The sequence below is a fragment of the Macaca nemestrina genome, chromosome 9 (genome assembly GCF_043159975.1).
Source record: "Macaca nemestrina isolate mMacNem1 chromosome 9, mMacNem.hap1, whole genome shotgun sequence".
Classification (NCBI taxonomy): domain Eukaryota; kingdom Metazoa; phylum Chordata; class Mammalia; order Primates; family Cercopithecidae; genus Macaca; species Macaca nemestrina.
In genome coordinates this window covers 31456035-31479382 of record NC_092133.1, presented here as the reverse complement: position 1 = coordinate 31479382, position 23348 = coordinate 31456035, and the positions used below count along the sequence as shown (strand labels likewise).

Sequence of the window (23348 nt, the reverse complement as noted above, 5' to 3'; positions counted from 1 at the left end):
AACCTAATGCCTTTTGGTATGTAGTGGGCACTCAATAAATGTTATCTCTGGCCGGGCGCGGTGGCTCAAGCCTGTAATCCCAGCACTTTGGGAGGCCGAGACGGGTGGATCATGAGGTCAGGAGATCGAGACCATCCTGGCTAACGTGGTGAAACCCCGTCTCTACTAAAAAAAAAAAAAATACAAAAAAACTAGCCGGGCGATGTGGCGGACGCCTGTAGTCCCAGCTACTCAGGAGGCTGAGGCAGGAGAATGGCGTGAACCCGGGAGGCGGAGCTTGCAGTGAGCTGAGATCCGGCCACTGCACTCCAGCCTGGGTGACAGAGTGAGACTCCGTCTCAAAAAAAAAAAAAAAAAAAAAAAAAAAAAAAAAATGTTATCTCTATCTGGGATTAGTTTCAATATGTGATCAGAACTTGTGGCCTGCTTTTGGTCCTGGCAGTCAGGAACACTTTGCACTTTTGCATGTTGAGGTAGTAACAAGGAGGATCAAAACGTCATAGTGTTAGAAGAGAAAACTATTTAGGATCTTGGAATGACAGCTCAGTTTTTCCTACCTTTGTCCTTATTAAATTGAAATTTCATAATTTCCCTTTACCCTTCCTACCTTTGTCCTTATGAAATTGAAATTTTTGTATGTGTTGGGAGAAGGGGGATGGCATTATTTATGCTTCACGTGTGTTGATTTAGAATTAGTGGGATGGAAATGGTACAGGAAACTATTTGCATTTTAACTTGCTGATCTAAGTGTAGAATTCCTCCCCTCTCCCCGCCCCCAAAAAAGTAGTTGAACGCAGCAAATGAAATGACATAGCTCAGGGAGTACCCAGGTTTGATGATCCTGCCTTGCTCACTTGGGCCATTGCCCTGTTGAGTTGATATGCTTTGCATAACAGGCAATCTAGTCTCTGGGTAGGCAGTGTGATCAATCCAGGATCCAGTCATCCCCAGTTGAGCCTGAGGGTGACTGTAGAGGCATCAAAACATTTTCTCTTTCTCTCTCTCTCTCTTTTTATAATCCTAAATGTCATTTCTAGATAGGAATAATTTTCTAGATAGGAATAATTCCCACTCCTACCCACAAATCAGAAAATTCATCCTTCAAATACAAGTTCTAAACTTGTATTTGAGCTTCTTTTTAATGGTGTTTATAGATAGTGTGTTCCAGTCTTGACAGTGATGCTCATTGGCACAGTGGGAACTCAGGTTATAGACATATCTCCTCAGTAGCCGGGCACCAATTCCAGTTTCAGCTCAGAGTTCTCAAAGTTCCACTACTATTTTATTTCCCTCTGTTCCAGAAGTCAGGATGACTGCCACTTTTACATAATAACCTCATTGATAGGGTACTTAGACTGGCTACTGTGGGCAGCTAGAGAGGAAGAAGACACAGCTCTTGCTTTTGAGGAGACTCTATTTATAGAGTACTCACTGCAAGGATCACCCTAATCTTTATATGACACTTCTCATTGGTTGATCACACTCTATATCCCTGTGGCTCTGTGTGATTGATTAGAATGATTCTGTTGTTGGGTTAATGGTGGGATTGAATTTAAGGGTGTATGTTTTTGTTGACATTTTATCCTCAGGCTGGAAGAGCTATGTAAATATAATGGGCTACTGTTTAGCTGTTACTCTTTTTTTTAATATTTCAATATGTTCAACTGCAGTTGTTTAACTAAATGAAAATATAATAAAGCAATGTGCTGATTTGGAACCCCAGTAATAATAGAAGTGATCATAGAAGTGATTATTTGTTCTAGTAGTAGTGGAAATTATCATAGATGCAATAGTCGTATGGAAGTATGATGGCAAAGTAATGGTTTGCCAGTCATACGAACCAGGGGCTACAAGCTCACATGCCTAAATGCCAGGCAGGTAATGTAAATGAGTGAATTGAGTCCCATGGGAATGTATTAGGATTAGTGGGGACTCTGGTGTACTGGAGAACCCATGCCTTTATTTTTTTTTATCTTTCATTTTGATTTCTTTTTATTGAGACAGGGTCTTGCTCTGTCACCCTGGCTGGAGTGCAGAGGAGCAATCACAGCTCACTGCAGCCTTGACCTCTGGGCTCAAATGATCTTGCCACCTCAGCCTCCCAAGTAGCTGGGACTACAGATGTGTGCCATCATGCCCAGCTAATTTTTAAATATTTTGTAGAGACAAGGTCTCACAGTGTTGCTCAGGCTGGTTTCAAACTCCTAGACTCAAGCAATCCTACCACCTTGGCCTCCCAAAGTGCTGGGATTACAGGAATGAACCACCATGCTCAACCCATTCCCTTATTTAAAAGAGCCAACTGTTCCTTTTTCAACAGATTGTTACTGTTTTAGAATGCGGGCACAGAATGACCACCCTATTTTTCAGGAGAAACTGGAAATTTAAATCATTGTGTTTTCTTTTTTTTTTTTTTTTTTTTTTTGAGACGGAGTCTCGCTGTGTCTCCCAGGCTGGAGTGCAGTGGCGTGATCTCGGCTCACTGCAAGCTCCGCCTCCCGGGTTTAGGCCATTCTCCCGCCTCAGCCTCCCAAGTAGCTGGGACTACAGGTGCCCGCCGCCACGCCCAGCTAGTTTTTTGTATTTTTAGTAGAGACGGGGTTTCACCATGTTAGCCAGGATAGTCTCGATCTCCTGACCTCGTGATCCACCCGTCTCGGCCTCCCAAAGTGCTGGGATTACAGGCTTGAGCCACCGCGCCCGGCCTAAATCATTGTGTTTTCTAATTGCTGGAAACTAGTTTAAAATATTTTTGTTTGTTTGTTTGTTTTTTTTCTTGAGACAGAGTCCCGCTCTGTCACCCAGGCTGGAGTGCAATGGCCGGATCTCGGCTCACTGCAAGCTCCGCCTCCCGGGTTCATGCCATTCTCCTGCCTCAACCTCCCGAGTAGCTGGGACTACAGGCGTCCGCCACCTCGCCCGGCTAGTTTTTTTGTATTTTTGTAGTAGAGACGGGGTTTCACCATGTTAGCCAGGATAGTCTCGATCTCCTGACCTTGTGATCCGCCCATCTCGGCCTCCCAAAGTGCTGGGATTACAGTCTTGAGCCACCGCGCCCAACCTTAAAAATATTTTTAAGCCTTTTTCAGGCCAAACAAAATATGTCTGTGGACTGGATTCTGCCCAATGGCTACTGGATGATGACCCTCAATAAACAAAATGGGCAGGCCTTATGAGACTTAATCACTGCAGTTCTCTATGCATAATCACATAGACTTTTTCTTTGTCCTGCTCTGCCAGCTGTCACCTTTATACCTTGGGTGCCCTGAGTGGCTAAAAGATGGAGTGAGATAGAGAAACTTTGTTTCATTTTTCATCTCTAAGCTGGCAGAAGGGACAGCTTTGGACATATTAGTAGCTTCCTTATAAATTATTCTTGAGATACTCTCAGAATCTCCACAGTGGGAGGAGATGGCATGCCAGAGCTGAGGTACACTGTTCACCTGATTATCAGGTCTGGGAGGATTTTCCAGTGATGCCTTGTCAGGGCACCAGCTTTTTTCCCAGTTTAACCTTCTTTTACTTCCACCCTTTGAGTAAATTTCTTGAGCTCAGTAAGTTGTTTCCTAGTTTAGTAACTTTGGTTATTCTCAGTAAAGCACATAACTATGGTGTGTTCCTAGGCCAGCTCTGGAAATGTTAAAAGATCTGCATCTTTAGTGTTTCTCTGGCTTTTTTTATTTTTTAGATGGAGTCTTGCTCTGTCGCCCAGGCTAGAGTGCAGTGGCGTGATCTCGGCTCACTGTAACCTCCGCCTCCCGGGTTCAAGCAATTCTCCTGCCGTAGCCTCCTGAGTAGTTGGGACTACAGGTGCGCGCCACCACACCCGGCTAATTTTTGTGTTTTTAGTAGAGATGGGGTTTCACCATATTGGCCAGGCTGTTCTTGAACTCTTGACCTCGTGATCCGCCCGCCTTGGCCTCCCAAAGTGCTGGGTTTACAGGCGTGAGCCACCGCGCCCTGCCTTCTCTGGCTTTTAAACGGATTGAGTGAACATAAACCTTAGAAGGGCCTATTGCTGGTCCTTCAGCTCCCTACTACCATCTACCTTTTCAGAAGGTCTATCGGTTTTCTTGATTTGCGCAGCTCTGTATTAGACACAAAGGCATCATGAAAAAGAGAAACAAACTTGCGCTTTTGCCTCTGGATAATTTATTTGCTAGTTGGATAAGGACAATTTTTTTTGAGACAGAGTCTCTCTCTGCCACCCAAGCTGGAATGCAGTGATGTGAGATCTCGGCTCACTGCAACCTTTGCCTCTCAGGCTGAAGTGATCCTCCCATCTCAGCCTCCTGAGTAGCTGGGACTATAGGCGCTTGCCACCAAGCCTGCCTGATTTTTGTATTTTTTGTAGAGACAGGGTTTTACCATGTTGCCCAGAGTGCAGTGGTGTCATCATAGCTCATTGCAGCCTTGATTTTTTGGGCTCAAGTGATCCTCCTGCTTTAGCCTCCCTAGTAGCTTGGACTACAGGCATGTACCACTATGTCCCACTACTTTTTATTTTTATTTTTTAAATTTATGTTGCCTAGGCTGGTCTCTGACTCCTAAGCTCAAGCATTCCTCCTGCTTTGGCCTCCTACAGTGCTGGGATTACCGATGAGAACTACTGCACCTGGCCAAGGAAAATGTTTAAAAGTGATTAAGAGGCCAGGCGCAGTAGCTCATGCCTGTAATCCCAACACTTTGGGAAGTTAAGGCAGGCAGATCACCTGAGGTCAGGAATTCAAGGCCAGCTTGGCCAACATTGTGAAACCCTGTTTTTACTAAAAATATAAAAATTAGCTAGGTGTGGTGGTGGGCGCCTGTAATCCCAGCTACTCGGGAGGCTGAGGCAGGAGAATCACTTGAACCCTGGAGGTGGAGGTTGCAATGAGCCAAGATCGTGCCGCTGTACTCCAGCCTGGATGACAAGAGCAAAACTCCGTCTCAAAACAAAAAAACAAAAACCAAACCAAACAAAAAAACCATAAAAGCAATTAAAAAAAAAAAAACTTAAACACTAGTGTACTAAAAACAGCTATTTAGAGCCAAAGAAAATAAGACATATATGAATAATTGACAGTTATATTAAAAATTATATATTTCACAAAAATATGAATGTGCAAATAACACTTGAGGAGATGTCAGGAAGATAGATGTGAAGAAAGAAGCATTATGATTTAGCTGGTAGATAAATGTGGGTTCTTTTTACCTGTATGGAAGGTTTGTGACTTCTGGTAGAGAAGCAAATACAGAACACCGAAAAAAGGTTTGCCAGTGTGGCTCAGAGTCATTGTCTTCTACGAAGTCATTTTTCTTGTGAGGTGGATGTGTGCTGTACCACTCTTGAAGAGTCAATCTTGATGTTAGTTAATTCATTTGTTCATCCAGTATTTATTGATCATTTTTCTTACTATGTGTCAGGCTTTGGAGATAAAAAGGTAGATAAATCATGGTCTTTCCCCCTGAGATAGAGCCTGATAGTCCCATGGTGGAGATATACTAAATAAATAATTATAAATTGGTATGAGATGTGTTTATTTTTATTTTCATTTATTTATTTGAGGCAGAGTCTCACTCTGTCACCCAGGCTGGAGTGCAGTGGCACGGTCATAGCTCAGGGCAACCTGGAACTCGTCAGCTCAAGTGATCCTCCTGCCTTAGCCTCCCAAGTAGCTGGGACAACAGGTGTGCGCCACCACACCTGGCCAGTTTTTCTTTATGTTTTGTAGATGCAGAGTCTCGCCATGTTGCCTAGGCTGGTCTTGAACTTCTAGGCTCAACTGATGCTCCTGCCTTGGCCTCCCAAAGTGCTGGGATCACAGACATCAGCCACTGTGCCTGGCCAAAATATGTTTAAATAGAGATAGGTACAAAGTGCTGTGGGTGGCCGGGTGTGGTGGCTCATACCTGTAATCCCAGCACTTTGAGAGACTGAGGCAGGCAGATCACTTGAGGTCAGGAATTTGAGACCAGGAGTTTGAGACCAGCCTGGCCAACATGGCCCAACTCTACTGAAAATACTAAAAAAGTGGAAAAAAGGGCTGGGCTTAGTGGCTTACGCCTGTAATCCCAGCACTTTGGGAGGCCAAGGCAGGCAGATCACCTGAGGCTGGGAGTTTGAGACCAGCCTGACTAACATGGAGAAACCTCGTCTCTACTAAAAATATAAAATCGGCCAGGCATGGTGGTGCATGAATGTAATCCCAGCTACTCAGGAGGTTGAGGCAGGAGAATCGCTTGAACCTGGGAGGCGGAGGTTACAGTGAGCTGAGACTGTGCCATTGGACTCCAGCCTGGGCAACAAGGGGGAAACGCTATCTCAAAAAAAAAAAAAAGAAAAAAAAAAAAAGTAAAAAAAAAAAAGTGGAAAATAAATAAATAAAGTGGTTGTAAGCTTGTTCTTAGAACCACTGTGATATTCTGACTCCCTCATTGACTTTTGGATGGAATGAGTAAGGGTTTATCAGGTGGACAAGAGTGAGAAAAAACATTCAGAATAGAAAGGGAACTTCATATGCAAAGGCAAAGAGGCAGCAAAGACCATGACTTTAAAAAGTAGGAATGACGGGGCACGGTGGCTCACACCTATAATCCCAGCATTTTGGGAGTCTGAGGCAGGCAGATTGCTTTGAGCTCTGGAGTTTGAGACCAGCCTGGGCAACATGGCAAAATGTTGTCTCTACAAAAAATACAAAAAAATTAGCCAGGCTTGGTAGCTTGTGCCTGTATTTCTAGCTACTTGGGAGGCTGAGGTAGGAGGATCACTTGAGCCTGGGAAGCAGATGTTGCAGTGAGCCAAGATTGTACCACTGCACTCCAGCCTAGGCGACAGAATGAGACCCTGTCTCAAAAAAAAAAAACCAAAAATTAAAAAACAAAAGAACTTTTTAGGGTCTTTTATTTTATTTTATTTTATTATTTTTTGAGCTGGTGTCTTGCTCTGCTGCCCAGGCCGTAGTGGTGCAATCTTGGCTTACTCCACTTCCTGGATTCAAGCAATCCTCCCGCCTCAGCCTCCTGAATAGCTGGGATTACAGGCCCCTGCCATCATGCCCAGCTAATTTTTGTATTTTTAGTAGAGTGGGGATTTCACCATGCTGTCCAGGCTGGTCTCAAACTCCTGACCTCAGTTGATCTGCCCGCCTTAGCCTCCCAAAGTGCTGGGATTACAGGCATGAGCCACTGCCCCCAGCCGAGGGTCTATTTTATACAAAGAATATGTGTAGCATATATGGGGCACCAGTGGCTGCCACCCAGCTTGAAAAACAACATTACCAAAACTGAGGCTGCATGTATGCCCTTCCCTGTTAGTTCCCCGACACTCTCTGCCCCTTGCCACTATTCTCAGTTTTTTTTGTGAGCTTCTCTGGGGTATAGTCCTAGAAGTGGAATTGCTGTAATACAGGATATGAAGTGCTTTAGCTTTGTAAGATAATGCCGAATTGTTACACAAATTCATATTAATTTAGATACATAACAGCCATTTGGTCTGCATTTTTTTACCAATTTAAAAAGAATTTTTTTTTTTTTTTTGAGACAGGGTCTTACTCTGTTGCCCAGGCTGGAGTACAGTAGTGTGATCATGGCTCACTGCAGCCTTGACCTCCTAGGCTCAAGTGATCACTTCAGCCTCGCATGTAGCTGGGACTACAGGCACGTGCCACCATGCCCTACTAATTTTTAAATTTTTTGTAGAGATGGAGTTTTGCCATGTTGCCCAGGCTGTTCTCAAATTCCTGGGCTCAAGTGATTCTCCTGCATCGGCCTCCTGAAATGCTGGATTACAGGCATGAGCACCTGGCCTTTTAAGTATTATCAGATTTAAAGTGTTTTGCTATTTCAGGAATATAAAGTGGTATATCATTATAATCTTATTTTGTAATTTTCCTGATTATTAATGAAGCTAATAATCTTTTCATGTATTTATTTGCTGTTTATGTTTCCTATTCTATGAAACGCCTATGCATGTCTGTTACCAATTTTGGGGAGGGGTTATATGTCTGGTTCTTGTAGTTTTGTAGCAGTTATTGTATGCTCTGTATATTATTCCTTTATTAGTTATATGTGCTACAAATATTTTCTTCTGGTTTGTGCCTTATCTTTTCCCTCTTTTTTATGGTATCTTTTGAACAGACATTTTAAATTTTAACATTGTTGAATTCACCGATTTTTTAAAGAGGTTTTACTTTTTGTTTCCTGTTTAGGTACTTCTCCCTTATGCTGAGTTTATTAAAATACTGTTCTGTAGCTAGGTGCTGTGGCGCACACCTGTTGTCTCAGCTATCCAGGAGGCTGACGTGGAAGGATTGCTTGAGCCTAGGAGTTTGAGTCCAGGTTCGGCAACATAGCAAGACCCTATCTCTAAAAAAAAAAAATCAAAAAGAAAATATTCTCATATATTAGCTTCTAAGAGATTTCAAGTTTTGCTTTTCATATTTAAATAACCTGAGATATATTTTTGGTATTCCATTAAATAAGAATCCAATTTATTGTTTCTTTTTCTTCTGCTTTTGTTTGGATATAGACAGAGTTGCCAAGTGATACAGTGACTCCTCTTTGGATCCTGTTGAGGTAACTGGGATGCCACAGAGCACTAGGGGAATGTTCTAGACCCAGCTTTAAATGGACAGTGCTTTCAAGGGTACATGTTACTCAGAGTCTCTGGACCAGTGGCTTATCTGGCTAAGGGTATTAGTTGGTATTTATTTAGTTGTTCCCTCTCTTATTTATTTTTTTCTATTAATTTTTCATTTGTGTGGGTACATAATGGATGTATTTCTCTTGTTATCTCTGACGCAAGATAAATCTTAAGTTTGTTTCTACTATACTTTTATGAGGTTTCTGCAGGCCTTTATGACCTTGTGACAAGGGATTTCTCGGCCATTGGCTACCAGACAGCAAGTGGTTCATCAGTTTCCCATCTGAAGCTGAAGGGCACAACTGTTTGGAGATTCCCTGAGTGAGGAGACATACACTCAGAGACCTAGAAGGAGATTAGGCAGCTCAGCATAATACTTGAAAATAATTCCTCTTCATTCCCTAGATGTTTCTTTTTTTTATGAGACAGAGTCTCACTCTGTTGCCCAGGCTGGAATGCAGTGGTGTGATCTCGGCTCACTGCAACCTCTGCCTCCTGGGTTCAAGTGATTCTCCTGCCTCAGCCTCCCAAGCAGCTGGGATTACAGGTGCGTGTCACCATACCTGGCTAATTTTTGTATTTTTAGTTGAGGCAGGGTTTCACCCTGTTGGCCAGGCTGGTCTTGAACTCCCAACCTCAGGTGATCTGCCCACCTCAGCCTCCCAAAGTGCTGGGATTATAGGCGTGAGCCACTGCGCCCAGCCCTGGATGTTTCTTTTTTACAATGATTTTTTGCTTAAACCTTTGCTATCTTAGAAAGTGGTTAGTTCTTTCCTAAAGAGCTTATTCATTTTTAGTAAATCCGTTGATTAAAATTTAAAAGTAGTTAATAGGTAATATATGTTTGTGACACAAAATTCAAAAGGTAAAAAAGAATATACAGAGAAAAGTTAGTCTTCCTTTCACTCCTCCACCACTCAGTTCCCTAGTCATCTGGTTTCTTTCCCTGGAGGCAGCAACCTCTTAGCAGTTTCTTACAAGTCCTTCCAGAGACCTAGAGCATATTCATCTTGCCTACATGATTTAAGGAAGGGGAAATACGAGGAGAGATTTAATATTTTCTCTTCTGATTCTTTAAATCATTTTTGAATTTATCTTTCCTTTATTTCTAAGTTCTCCTCCTCCTCCTCCTCATAAGAGAGGATGGTTGTACATTCATATCATTGAACCTTCTCAGAAGAGAACATTGTTGTATTCCTAGAGCATGTGGAAAGCAGATAGTCTTCTGAGACTAACCTAGTTCTTTAAATTGTCATTAATATAAATCTTGTGTTGGATTCCCTTGTGGACTGGGGACGTGTTGTGGGCATGGACACATTATTATTATTATTATTTTATTTTATTTTATTTTTTGAGTCGGAGTCTCACTCTGTCGCCCAGGCTGGAGTACAGTGGCGCAGTCTCGGCTCACTGCAAACTCTGCCTCCCGGGTTCATGCCATTCTCCTGCCTCAGCCTCCTGAGTAGCTGGGACTACAGGCGCCCCCCACCATGCCCGGTTAATTTTTTTGTATTTTTAGTAGAGATGGGGTTTCACTGTGTTAGTCAGGATGGTCTCGATCTTCTGACCTTGTGATCTGCCCACCTCAGCTTCACAAAGTGTTGGGATTACAGGCGTGAGCCACCGCGTCTGGCCTATTATTATTTTTTTAAGACAGAGTCTCGCTCTGTTGCCCAGGCTGGAGTGCAGTGGCACAAACGCACTCTCGATCTACTGCAGCCTCGATCTGCCGGCCTCAAGCAATCCTCCCACCTCAGCCTCCCTACCAGCTGGGACTACTGGTGTGCACTACCACACCTGGCTAATTTTTGTATTTTTTGTAGAGACAGGGTTCGCCATGTTGCCGAGGCTGGTCCCAAACTCCTGGGCTCAAACAATCTGCCCACCTCAGCCTTCCACAGTGTTGGGGTTTAAAGGTGTGAGCTACTGCGCCTGGCCCCTGGACAAAATTTGTACCAGTTTCTTTTTTCTTTATCATGGTGGTTTTCATGCTTTTCACTTTCTGGGGGGCCTCATGTTATGCAAAATATGCAGATTGAGCTATTTGCTGAGTACATTTCTTTCTCTATATCTCTGGCTGTGTCTCAGTTTTCGTATCTGTTCCACTAAACTGTATAAATGCCTCAAGGGCAGAAATTGTATACCTCTTATCATTATTAATGTTTAATTATATTGATAGTACGGTAATACTTTCTTTTTGTAAAAAAAGAGAAAGTATTTTTTTTCTTTTTTTGAGATGGAGTCTGGCTCCATTGCCCAGGCTGGAGTACAGTGGTGTAATCTCAGCTCGCTTTAACCTCTGCCTCCCAGGTTCAAGCAATTCTTCTGCCTCAGCCACCCAAGTAAACTGGGATTACAGGCGCTCTCCACCACGCCTGGCCAGTTTTTGTGTTTTGAATGGAGATGGGTTTCACTATGTTGACCAGGCTGGTCTGGAGCTCAGGTGATTTACCCGCCTTGGCACTCCTGAAGTGCTGGGATTACAGGTGCGAGCCACAGTGCCTGACCTTTTTGTAAAAAATTGAAACATTACAGATCCATCCTGGGCAACAAAGTGAGACCCCATCTCTACAAAAAAATACAAAGATTAGTTGGGTGTGGTGGTGTGCGCCTGAAGTCCCTGCTACTCAGGAGGCTAAGGCAGGAGGATTGCTTGAACCCAAGAGTTCAGGTCTGCAGTGAGGCATGACAGTGCCACAGGACTCCAACCTGGGTGACAGAGTGAGACCCTGTCTCAAAAAAACCCCAAAAGACAAAAACATTACAGACAGGGCTCAAGTATCCTCTGATTGCACCCTGATTTCATAGCACCTTCTTTAGGGATAGTTATGGTTATAAGTTCGGGTATATTAGCACAGACCTTTTATTTTGTATTTACGTATCATATTAATGCTTTCTTGCTGTAAGTTAATAGGAGTTTTCAGAACTTTTCAAAGGTCTTGTGACTGTCACTGTCCAGTTTTCTGGAACTGACTGGGCCAGTTGGATGCAGTCACTTATTTATATTTTATATTTATATTTATATTTATATATTTTTAGAGATAGTGTCTTGCTCTATGACCCAGGCTGGAGTGCAGTTGTGGGATCATAGCTCTCTGCAGCCTCGAACTCCTGAGCTCAAGTGATCCTCCTGCCTCAGCCTCCTCAGTAACTAGGACTACAGGTGTGTGCCACCATGTCTAGCTAATTTTTTACTTTTGTTTTTTTGGTAGAGACTGGGTCTCACTGTTTGCCCAGGCTGGTCTCAACTCCTGGGCTCAACTGATTCTCCTGCCTTGGATTCCCAAAGTGCTGGGATTGCATGTGTGAGCCACTTCACCTGGCCCGGATGCAGCCTTTAGGCTGATATTGCAATTGTGGTTCTAAACCAACGCTATGCTTCCAACAACCTTTATTCTCTTCTTTAACTTGAATCTTCACTGTTACTTTATTGAGTAGATAAAAAAGAACAAAGGGAAGGCTATGTATTTAGGGGAGAGCGAGAGAGAGTGTCTTGTTATGTTGCCCAGGCTGGTCTCAAATTCCTGTACTCAAGCAATCCTCCCGCCTTGTCCTCCCGAAGTGCTAGGATTATAGGCGTGAGCCACCACGTTTGGCCAGAAATACTGTTTTTAACAAGCTGACATTATAGTTGTATCTGTGTACTTAAAGGCATCATAGAACTTTGGGAACAATTGACTTTGAAGAATTTAACATGCTTCCTGAGGATTGTTGAGGTGCGTTTGAAAAGTTTTCTGGATTGACTTGCTTTGAGTTGTATCTTGAACTACCTTGAACTTCTAAAGACCCCCTAGGAGAGCCAGATAGTTGGATTCATAACATAAGATGGACTTCATCTCGTTTTAGTATTACAGATTTTTTTTTTTTGAAATGGAGTTTCACTCTTGTTGCCCAGGCTGGAGTGCAATGGTGTGATCTTGGCTCATCACAACCTCTGCCTCCCGGGTTCAAGCAATTCTTCTACCTCAGCCTCCCGAGTAGCTGAGATTACAGGCATGCATCACCATGCTTGGCTAATTTTTTGTGTTTTTAGTGGAGAGGGGGTTTCTCCATGTTGGTCAGGCTGACCTTGAACTCCCAACCTCAGGTGATCCACATGCCTCGGCCTCCCAAAGTGCTGGGATTACAGGCCTGAGCCACCGCACCTGGCTAACAGATTTTATGAGTATAGAAAATGTTGGTACTGGCTAGGCGCCTGTACTGGCCCATGCCTGTAATCCAAGCACTTTGGGAGGCCCAGCCGGGCAAATTACCTGAGGTCTGGAGTTCGAGACCAGCCTGACTAACACGGAGAAACCCCGTCTCTACTGAAAAAAATACAAAATTAGCTGGATATGGTGGCGCATGCCTGTAATCCCAGCTACTCGGGAGGCTGAGGCAGGAGAATTGCTTGAACCTGGGAGGCAGAGGTTGTGGTAAGCTGAGATCGTGCCATTGCACTCCAGCCTGGGCAACAAGAGTGAAACTCCGCCTCAAAAAAAAACAAAAACAAAAAAAGAAAGAAAATCTTAGTACTGAAAAGTTAAATCACAATTCTAACCTTATCAGGTACCGATTTTTAAGCTTGGGTATGCTTTGGGTAACCAAATATTAACCAGACTATTATCCTAACTGTTTTGGTAGGTTTGCCAAGATGGTGGATAAGAATATTTACATCATTCAAGGGGAGATTAACATTGTGGTTGGGGCCATCAAACGAAATGCCCGATGGAGCACCCATACACCACTGGTAAGTAGGAAATGGATAAATAGCCTGGTCACCAAGTTTTTGTAGGGGATCTGTTGGCGTGGTTAAAAGAGTAATCAAATTCCTAGTAATGAGAGTAGTAGGAATTCAGAGTTGTTCTTGATATCTTGTTTTTTGTATACCAACTAGCATCAGATATATAGGCTGTCTTTTTTTTCCTCTGGGACCCAAAAGATGACACCATTCTACTTCTAAATATTTTTGTAAACAGCTTAAGCTAGTCCCGTGCCTGGGACCTCTTTAGTATGCCTAAAAGTGTCAGAAAGATTCCTTATTTTCTAATTCTTTAGGACTATACTTAGCTATCAAATTTATTTAAATCCGGGTAGTTACTGATACATAGAACATGACTTAGTGATAGTACTCCTTCTTGGGGGTTCAGCAAACTTCCATGTATAGAGTAGGCCATATCTTACCAATCAGATGAGTAAGAAACTTACCTGTTATACAGTTGGCTTTCTTTGTTATATATGTTTGAGGATTTTTTTTGTAGAATTGTGTAAAACAATTTTTGGCACAGTTGTAAAAACAAGTTTAGAAATTGCCATCTTGGGAGTTTATATGAACATAACTGGTAAGTGCATTTGGAAATTTCTCAAGTTCTTTCATAAAAATATATTGATTTAGGCCGGGCGCGGTGGCTCAAGCCTGTAATCCCAGCACTTTGGGAGGCCGAGACGGGCGGATCACGAGGTCAGGAGATCGAGACCATCCTGGCTAACACGGTGAAACCCCGTCTCTACTAAAAATACAAAAAACTAGCCGGGCGCGGTGGCGGGCGCCTGTAGTCCCAGCTACTCGGGAGGCTGAGGCAGGAGAATGGCGCAAACCTGGGAGGCGGAGCTTGCAGTGAGCTGAGATCCGGCCACTGCACTCCAGCCCGGGCTACAGAGCAAGACTCCGTCTCAAAAAAAAAAAAAAAAAAAAAAAAAAAAAAAAAAATTGATTTAGAGGTGAGAATGGCATCAGGAGTATCTTTGAAATGAATATGTATGATGACATAATGGTTGAAATGAATATGTATGATGACATAATGGGTATGAAAAAGGAGAGAAGACAGAATAATACACATAGAAAGGACCTGGCAATCTGTAGTAGCTTGAGTGCTATGGTGATGATATAGATTAGCACTTAAGGATTCACTATTTTGGATAAGCCCAGAGTATCTCTACGAAATAAGAGATTAGGGAACAGAAAAATATGAACTATGGCTAATTTTCTTTTCCTCAGAAGGAAGACTTACAGGATTTTCTGATTAGATTCAGAGAAAGAGCCCTTGATCTGTCCTTTATTTTCCTTTTCCTCTTTTGGCCCAATAATGACTTACTTTTAATCTATGTGTCCTACAGGATGAAGAACGGGATCCTCTGCTGCATAGTTTCGGTCATCTAAAGGAGGTTTTAAACAATATAACAGGTAAGTCTCCATATGTATGTGAATTACTAATTTTGGTAAAAAAATATGTGTTTGATTTATTGAAAGGATGGACAAACTTTTTTTATAAAGGACTTTGTAGTAAATAATTTAGCCTCTGTGGGCCATGCACAACTGCACAACTACTTAATTCTGCCTTTGTAACTCAAAAGCAGCCGTAGATAATACATAAATGAATGAGCAATATATTTTTTCTTTTTTGTTTATTTTATAGAGACAGGGTCTTGCTATGTTGCCCAGGCTGGTTTCAAATGCCTGAGCTCAAGCAATCCTCCTGTCTTGGCCTCTCAAAGTGTTGGGATTCCAGGCTTAAGCCACTGTGCCTGGCCTATATTTTCTTTTTTTTTTTTTTTTTTCTGAGGAAGAGCCTCACTCTATTGCCCAGGCTGGAGTGCAGTGTGGTTAACGCCTGGTTTAGAGCTCTTTGCTCTATATTGCTTCTGTACATGTGACTAGAGGATAATATACACATTAAATGCCTTATATTTGTGTGTGTGTGTTTATTTTGCATATATACATATACACACACACACACACTGGCAGGGAAGGAGGAAAGTGTCAAAACCAAGGGGATGTAGATACAGGCTGAAAGGGAAAGCTTCAGAGCTATGTTCCTTTGTTGGCCATAAAGGGCTCCTGCAGTGTATAACCCTGGAGTGCTTTTTGCTAGTGACATATGTCAGACTGTAATTGGATGGTGTTTCGGCTTCTGCAAATTAAACAAACAATAAATAAGAAAATTTCTTCTTTTCATTAGAAATATGGGAGAATATCTGGAGAAAAATTTTTTTTACTGTCCTAAACATGGGCTAAAGTGGAGACGGAGTCTCGCTCTGTCGCCCAGGCTGGAGTGCAGTGGCACAGTCTCGGCTCACTGCAAGCTCTGCCTCCTGGGTTCACGCCATTCTCCTGCCTCAGCCTCCTGAGTAGCTGGGACTACAGGTGCCCGCCACCTCGCCCGGCTAATTTTATGTATTTTTAGTAGAGACGGGGTTTCACCATGTTAGCCAGGATGGTCTCGATCTCCTGACCTCGTGATCCACCCACCTCAGCCTCCTAAAGTGCTGGGATTACAGGCGTGAGCCACCGCACCTGGCCCTTTTTTTTTTTTTTTTTTTTTTTGAAACAGTGTGTCTCTCTGTTGTCCAGGCTGGAGTGCAGTGGTGTGATCTCGGCTCACTGCAACCTCCATCTCCTAGATTCAAGCGATTTTCGTGCCGCATCCTCCCAAGTATCTGGGATTACAGACATGCACCACCACACCTGGCTGATTTTTGTGTTTTTACTAGAGACGGAGTTTCACCATGTTGGCCAGGCTGGTCTCAGACTCTTGACCTCAGATGATCCACTTGCCTTGGCGTCCTAAGTGCTGGGAGTACAGACGTGAGCCACCGCGCCCAGCCCATATTTTCTTTTTGTGAAGTGGTGCCATCTCGGCTCACTGCAACTTCTGCCTCTTGGGTTCAAGCAAATCTTCTGCCTCAGCCTCCTAACTGGGATTATAGGCATGTGCCACCATGCCTGGCTAATTTTTGTATTTTTAGTAGAGATCATGTTTCACCGTGTTGGCCAGGCTGGTCTCAAACTTCTGACCTCAAGTGATCCTCCCACCTTGGCCTCCCAACCATATTTTCTTCAAAGGAGCAAATTACACTCAATTGAAACAGCTTTGGAAATGTTAGCCAAGAAGGCTCAAGTGTAGAGGAGGCAATTGTTAACTAGTTAGCAGGGCAAATGCTGCTACTAGGTGGCATGTTCTTATTTTATGGCCTATACTGACTGGTACTTGACTGCTTTAGAATGTTGGCTACTTGCACAGATTTTTTTTTAAAATTTTACAGATAAAGCTTACATATCCCAATTAGAAAGGAAATATAATGAATGGAGATTTATAGTTCTTTTTGTTTGGTTTTGAATTCAGAGTACTATCTTCTTTTTTTTTTTTTGAGACAGAGTCTCGCTCTGTCACCCAGGCTGGAGTGCAGTGGCCAGATCTCAGCTCACTGCAAGCTCCGCTTCCCGGGTTTACGCCATTCTCCTGCCTCAGCCTCCCGAGTAGCTGGGACTACAGGCGCCCGCCACCGCGCCCGGCTAGTTTTTTGTATTTTTTAGTAGAGACGGGGTTTCACCATGTTAGCCAGGATGGTCTCCATCTCCTGACCTCGTGATCTGCCCGTCTCGGCCTCCCAAAGTGCTGGGATTACAGGCTTGAGCCACCGCGCCTGGCCCAGAGTGCTATCTTCTTAAGAGATATTAAGAGGATCAAACAAGTTAATATAATTGCAAACACTTGATAAACATCTTATACACAGTGAAGGATTGTTGTTATAAGTGGCTGGCAATACCCTAAAATGACTGAGATCACCCTGGAGTAGCCTTGTAGGCCTTTTGGGCACTTTGCAAACCTTGAGGAGCTGAGGTGGTGCTGCTATCCTCACAGAGCCACATTTCCTGCCTGCCATCAAATCCAGATCCCATGCTGCTTTTCTTTATGCTAACATGTCCCAAGATTTTACCTCAGAGACCATACCTGTGGTGAGTGATGCAGTCTAGGAATTGTAGACTATTTAAGAGCTATTGAAGTTGAGTCTGCCGCCTGATTTTCTTATGTCCTTGGGTTAGAAATCCAGCCAGATTATCTGCTCTTGGAACTAGTAAAACCAGAGTGTGTTCAAGAGCCAGTTCTCTCATTGGTAGCAGGAACATCTCTGGGTGTTGCTAAGCTTTTCCCTAGAGTGAGAAGGAAGGTAGTAGTGTTTTCCAAGGCCAACAGCTGTGGCATATATTGAAATGGTGCCTGCCAAAGTTGCTACATTGTTCTTGGTTTTTAGCATATTACCTGCCTGAGAAAATGACAGAGTAGACCTAAAATAGAGCATTTCATGGTCTTCCTATTGCTTCTGACCCCACACACAGTGCTGGCTCCCAGGAGCAGGTTTATGGGTCAGCTGTCCCTGTGGTCCTGGACTGTACAATCCATGACTAATTTCTTGTTTCTTTTACGGAAACAAACAGATTTTTCTGATTGGCAGTGTCAGGAGGACTGCTTTCCTGGAAGCTTATTAATGGTAGGAGGCTGGGAAAGGGTTTTGAACTTGGAGAGAAAACTGAAGGAAATGTGCTTGTGTTATATGACCAGTTAAGGTGTACCACTTAGATTGGAGGAGGGATGGCAGGAATTCTAGGACTTCTACCCAGTTTCTCATGAACCTGACTTGGATGTGGTTCTTTTTTGCAAAGGCTTTCTGTTTGCATTTTTCTAGGCTTTCTGCTGGCTTGATTGGTAAGACTATCACTGTTGGAAATGGGTGGTTCATTGGACATTGTCAGTAAACCAAAGTGATTTTTTTTCTTTGCTTGTAGAAAGAATCTTTAAAGTATAGGCCGGGCGCGGTGGCTCAAGCCTGTAATCCTAGCACTTTGGGAGGCTGAGATGGGTGGATCACGAGGTCAGGAGATCGAGACCATCCTGGCTAACGTGGTGAAATCCCGTCTCTACTAAAAATACAAAAAACTAGCCAGGCAAGGTGGCAGGTGCCTGTAGTCCCAGCTACTCAGGAGGCTGAGGCAGGAGAATGGCGTAAACCTGGGAGGTGGAGCTTGCAGTGAGCTGAGATCCGGCCACTGCACTCTAGCCTGGGCGACAGAGCGAGACTCCGTCTCAAAAAAAAAAAAAGTGTGTAAGCACTACCTACACTACTCTTCCAGGAATATCATCTGATTATTGTGAAGGAAATAAGTCCTTTTCTCCAGTAAGGTTGGCTAAGTCCATACTAGTTATTCTTACAGATGTATGTCATTGGACCACATTTACAGTCAGTAGTTGCCTAAACTGTATGATGACTACAAGGTCTATAGCATTTAGAGTAATAAGATATTCTAATAATACCAAATTTGGAAAGAGGATTGCTCTTGGAAGAAAAAGGGTGTCCAAGAGCAAAGTTTGCATACTGTTACTTTGGATAAAACCTTAGCTTACCACCAGTGAGAGAGACTTGATTGCTCGCCCTCATTTGGTCTTGAAGTCCTCTCAGGACTCCTTTTAGATTATTCTGAAGGAGTTAAAACAGATGTGTGGTTACCAGGGGCTGGGAGGGGTATGGAGAGTGACTGCTAATGGCTACAGGGTTTCTTTTTGGGGTGATGAAAATGTTCTAGATTTAGATAGTAGTGATGGTTGCACAACTTTGTGAATATACAAGAAATCACTGAGTTGTATACTTGAAAAGGGTAATTTTATAGTATGTGAATCATATCTCAGTTTATAAAGGAGGAAAATGTAGGCTGCAGAAGTTGTGAATTTGCCAGTTTTTTCTCAGGTCTCAGAGCTGTGGAGGGAAGTCTCTGTAGTCACTGCTGTGCTTTGGACCCATTACCCAGCAAAGGCAGCATAAGGCTCTGTTCAGCTTCTGGCCCAGTTTGTCCTTTTATGTCTCTCTCATTAACTCAAGGAAGCACATGGCTTTTATATTTAAATTTATTCAAACTGTAATCTTTGACATTTGAGTTAGCTTTTAGTACAGTTTTGCATTTATAGTAATATATATTATGTATTTTCTCTATCCCCAAAGAATCCGTTTTAATCTTTTCCGGATGCAAATTTCAGGCTGTCTTGTCCCATCTCCCCTCTCTTGCTCTCTTTCCCCTCCCCCCACGGAGTGTGTTTGATCAGGTGTGGCAGGAATATCCACTGTCAAGCTGCGCCCTTTATATTAGTCAATATTATCCTTCTCCCCCCTCCCTGTCTGTCTGCCCCTTTGGGCTTTCCCAGTTGATTTATAATTTTGGAATTCTCATCGGAGTCTGTAATACAGTTTGTTCATTATTTAACCAAAACCTGTTTAATGAGCAGAGAGAGGCAATGTAAATGTTAGGCATGTTGCAGTGATGTACCTTTGTGCTTCTCAAAGCGGGTGGGTAGTTAACTCTGTGTTGCCTGCAGGACTGGGGTGTCCTGGCCTTAGGGGCAGAAGGGCCACTGCCTCTCTCTTACATCTGACCAAGCCCTGCCATGGGTTTAGATTCCAAAGACACATTTCCTTTTATCCTTCTAGGAATCTTTTTGGGCTCTTGCATGTGGGAGTTATCTCAGTCTCGCAGCTAGACCTTGTGGTAGGATCTGTGGCATGGGATGGGGCATGGAAGGGAAAGTGACATATCAGGATACTTGATATTGCTCTTAGTTTTAGATCTGACAAGATTAGACAGTTTATAGGAATGCTTGTAGCCCATATGGTCTGTGGTCTTTGATCTCTTTGTTCCCAGACTAGATAAGTCCTTGCAAGCCTTAGTTCCCTTTATCCAGTATAGCTTTATGGAAAGGGCTATAGTCAGTTTTGAATTGTGGTGTTTGGTTGTGGTCATTACCTCCAGATATAGTCTGTCTTTGTCCTTGGTCTTTAAACTTAGATCATTACAAAGAGATTCTTTTCCAGGAAATTTTTGGTTTAAAGCAGGAGAGGAACAGTCTAAAAGTATCACAACCAGGCTAGGTGCAGTGACTCACATCTGTAATCTAGCACTTTGGGTGGCCAAGACAGCAGGATTGCTTGAGGCTGGGAGTTCAAGACCAGCCTGGGCAACATACCAAGACTCCCCCCATCTCTACAAAAATAAAAATAAAAAAAAATTAGTTGGGCATGGTGGTGCACAACTGTAGTTCCAGCTACTTAGGCTGAGGTGGGAGGATCACTTGAGCCCAGGAGTTCAAGGTTACGGTGAGCCATGATTGCACCACTGTACTCCAGCCTGAGTAACAGAGTAAGACCCTATTTCAGTGAGTGAATGAATGAATGAATGAATGAAAGTAAGTACCACAACCAAAATCTTCTCTTATGGGATCATCTTTTAATGACTTACTTTAAAGCCTCCAGGGTCAGGGCTTGAGGAGGACTTCTTAGGGTGTGCATGTGTCTATGTGCGTATGGGGGTGTGTGGTGAGGAGTTTGCCTTTAGAGATTTAGTCCCAGGTCTTTTTAGCTCTGAGGACCTAATGTCCAGTTTTGGTTATCAGGACTGGGGGTTCTCAGTGTAAGACTAAGGTGGTCTTGAGGCTCAGTATAGGTACCTGTATTAACTGTAACATTGTTCTAGTTTCTCAGACCTTTTCTTTTGGGGATTCCCCAAGATTTGAATTCCTTCAGGGCCTAGCTTATAGAGTTGCTTCTAACCGATATTTATTGACTATGTGGTATTTTTCTTAGGTACTTAGGAAGTGGGTCTATAATGGTAAACAATCAGTCAGACTTCCTGCCCTCATAGCCACTGGTTTGACAGGACTAATGACTCTGGCTGATCATTCCAAAGCTGACGTTTTGTAGCCTCTACTTTATGCCGTATGGTCCCTGTCAGGCATGGAGTGGATGACCGTGAATGAGAGCAATCTGCTGCCATCTTTTCTTATTCCTGCTCTTTCCTTAAGAAACAAGCCAGGGCTGGGCGCGGTGGCTCAAGCCTGTAATCCCAGCACTTTGGGAGGCCGAGACGGGCGGATCATGAGGTCAGGAGATCGAGACCATCCTGGATAACCCAGTGAAACCCCGTCTCTACTAAAAAATACAAAAAAAAAAAAATTAGCCGGGCGAGGTGGCGGGCGCCTGTAGTCCCAGCTACTCGGGAGGCTGAGGCAGGAGAATGGCGTGAACCCGGGAGGCGGAGCTTGCAGTGAGCTGAGATCCGGCCACTGTACTCCAGCCTGGGCGACAGAGCCAGACTCCGTCTCAAAAAAAAAAAAAAAAAAAAAAAAAAAAGAAACAAGCCAAAGAAATAAGCAAAAACAATAGCTTGTAGCTTATTATTTGCTTGTTTGGCTTTCGCATGTAAAGCTGTTATGGCCAGAGTTTAGCTATTCCCAAAGACATTGGTGGGTTGCATAGCATATTTCGGGGGGATAGGATATTTTTTTTACAGAGCTTACTGGGACAGCAAGTTACGGTGTGCTTGAGTTTTAAGAGGGAGAAGCAGGTGCCAGGAGAAAGTGGATGTGTCAGGAGTTTATTTAAATATAGTTTATCCTGGACAAACACACCTGTAGGGTACTGTCTGTCTCCAGCTTTGTGAATTCAGAGTCTGAGCTAGGACGTTTGAGTCCATCTAACCTCCAGAGGTTTGCAGAGAACATTTAAACAGAGTCTGGAAGCCAACCTGGGAGGAATTATGACTTAACACCTGTCTGGCCTGGGTCTCTTAGCAGTAGCCACTTAGGTAGAAAAGAAACTGTTTGAGAATGCCTGATACCTCAAGTTTAATCTGTTTCATTTGGAAAATGGGGAGGTGTAGAGAAAAGAGATTTTAGCAGTCATTGTCAGGAAAAAGACTGAATAAGAGTATATTATATGGGCCAGGCATGGTGGCTCACACCTGTAATCCCAGCACTTTGGGGGGCTGAGGCAAGTGGATGACTTGAGGTCAGGAGTTCAAGACGAGCCTGGCCAACATGGTGAAACCCTGTCTCTACTAAAAATACAAAAATTAGCCAGGTGCAGTGGTGCACGCCGGTAGTCCCAGCTACTCAGGAGGCTGAAGCAGGAGAATTGCTTGAACCCAGGAGGTGGAGATTGCTGTGAGCTGAGATCGTGCCATTGCACTCCAGCCTGGGTGGCAGATCAAGACTCCATCTCAACAACAACAACAACAACAACAAAAGCGAGTATATTATATGAAAAAAATTTGCTGGAGTCCTATTGATTAAATGCATACTTTTATTTTTTCCTACAGGGTCTATAGTTTAGGGAGTAAGTAATGTATCATTATTAATCAGCATGAGAAGAAAGTTGAATGAGTCATTAACTTTTGTCCCACTTGGAATTGAGCTTGTGAATTGTTCAAAGCCTACGTAGAAACTAAAAGAACCAAACGTGATAAAATTTGGCAGACAAATTTTGTGAAGGGCGGAGTGTTAGGAAAGGCAATGGGCACACTTAAAAGTATCCATTTCCTGTGCCCTGTTTTACTTTCTTGGTTTATAATAAAATATAAAACTGTAATTGAGTAATGCATTAGAATGTAACTTGAATTTTAGTCAGACTGACTTTGGCACCTTAGAATCTCAGTAACTTGAGTGGCCACAGACTTGTAGACATTTCGGCACAGTTAGAGTAAATAAAGGTACTGTGATTCTTTTTTTCCCCAGGGACTATTCATATTAATAGGGTGGCTCCAAGAGGCCTATATTTTGATGACTTGACTTTGCCGTTTCTTTTTACTGGGGCCTTCCCCAAATGATTTATGAATGCTCTTCACTTGACACTTCTAAACCAAGAAGTTCTTCCAAACATTTGTTTGTACTCAAGGTTAGAAAATGAAGACTCTTGAGAAGAAACAGCTCGGCATAGTCTGGCTTCTCATGGGTTCAGCTCTCTCTTTTTCTCTTCCTCATACCCGGGCACACTTAGCCATCAGAACTAGTTTGCTGGCTGGTGGGAGGGCACATTTTCTACTGCATGTATCAGAAAAGGAGTTGCAAAAAAAAGAGGAAAGAGCACTCTTAATAGTTTAGCTCTCAAAAACAGAGAAACCTAATTTCTTTGTAGCAAAGATTAGGGG

General features: G+C 43.2%; 1 protein-coding gene across 13 annotated transcripts in view; it reads left to right on the top strand.

Moving 5' to 3' along the window:
- The window catches only part of LOC105478352 (golgi brefeldin A resistant guanine nucleotide exchange factor 1), a 139470-nt gene that overhangs the window by 1472 nt on the left and 114650 nt on the right, over positions 1–23348 (top strand). For all 13 annotated transcript variants that reach the window (XM_071069217.1, XM_071069218.1, XM_071069216.1 and 10 more), the window contains exons 2-3: positions 13247–13352; positions 14720–14786. In XM_071069217.1, coding sequence (XP_070925318.1) covers positions 13257–13352; positions 14720–14786 — 163 coding nt within the window. In that variant the 5' untranslated portion in view covers positions 13247–13256. The remainder of the gene's footprint in view (positions 1–13246; positions 13353–14719; positions 14787–23348) is intronic.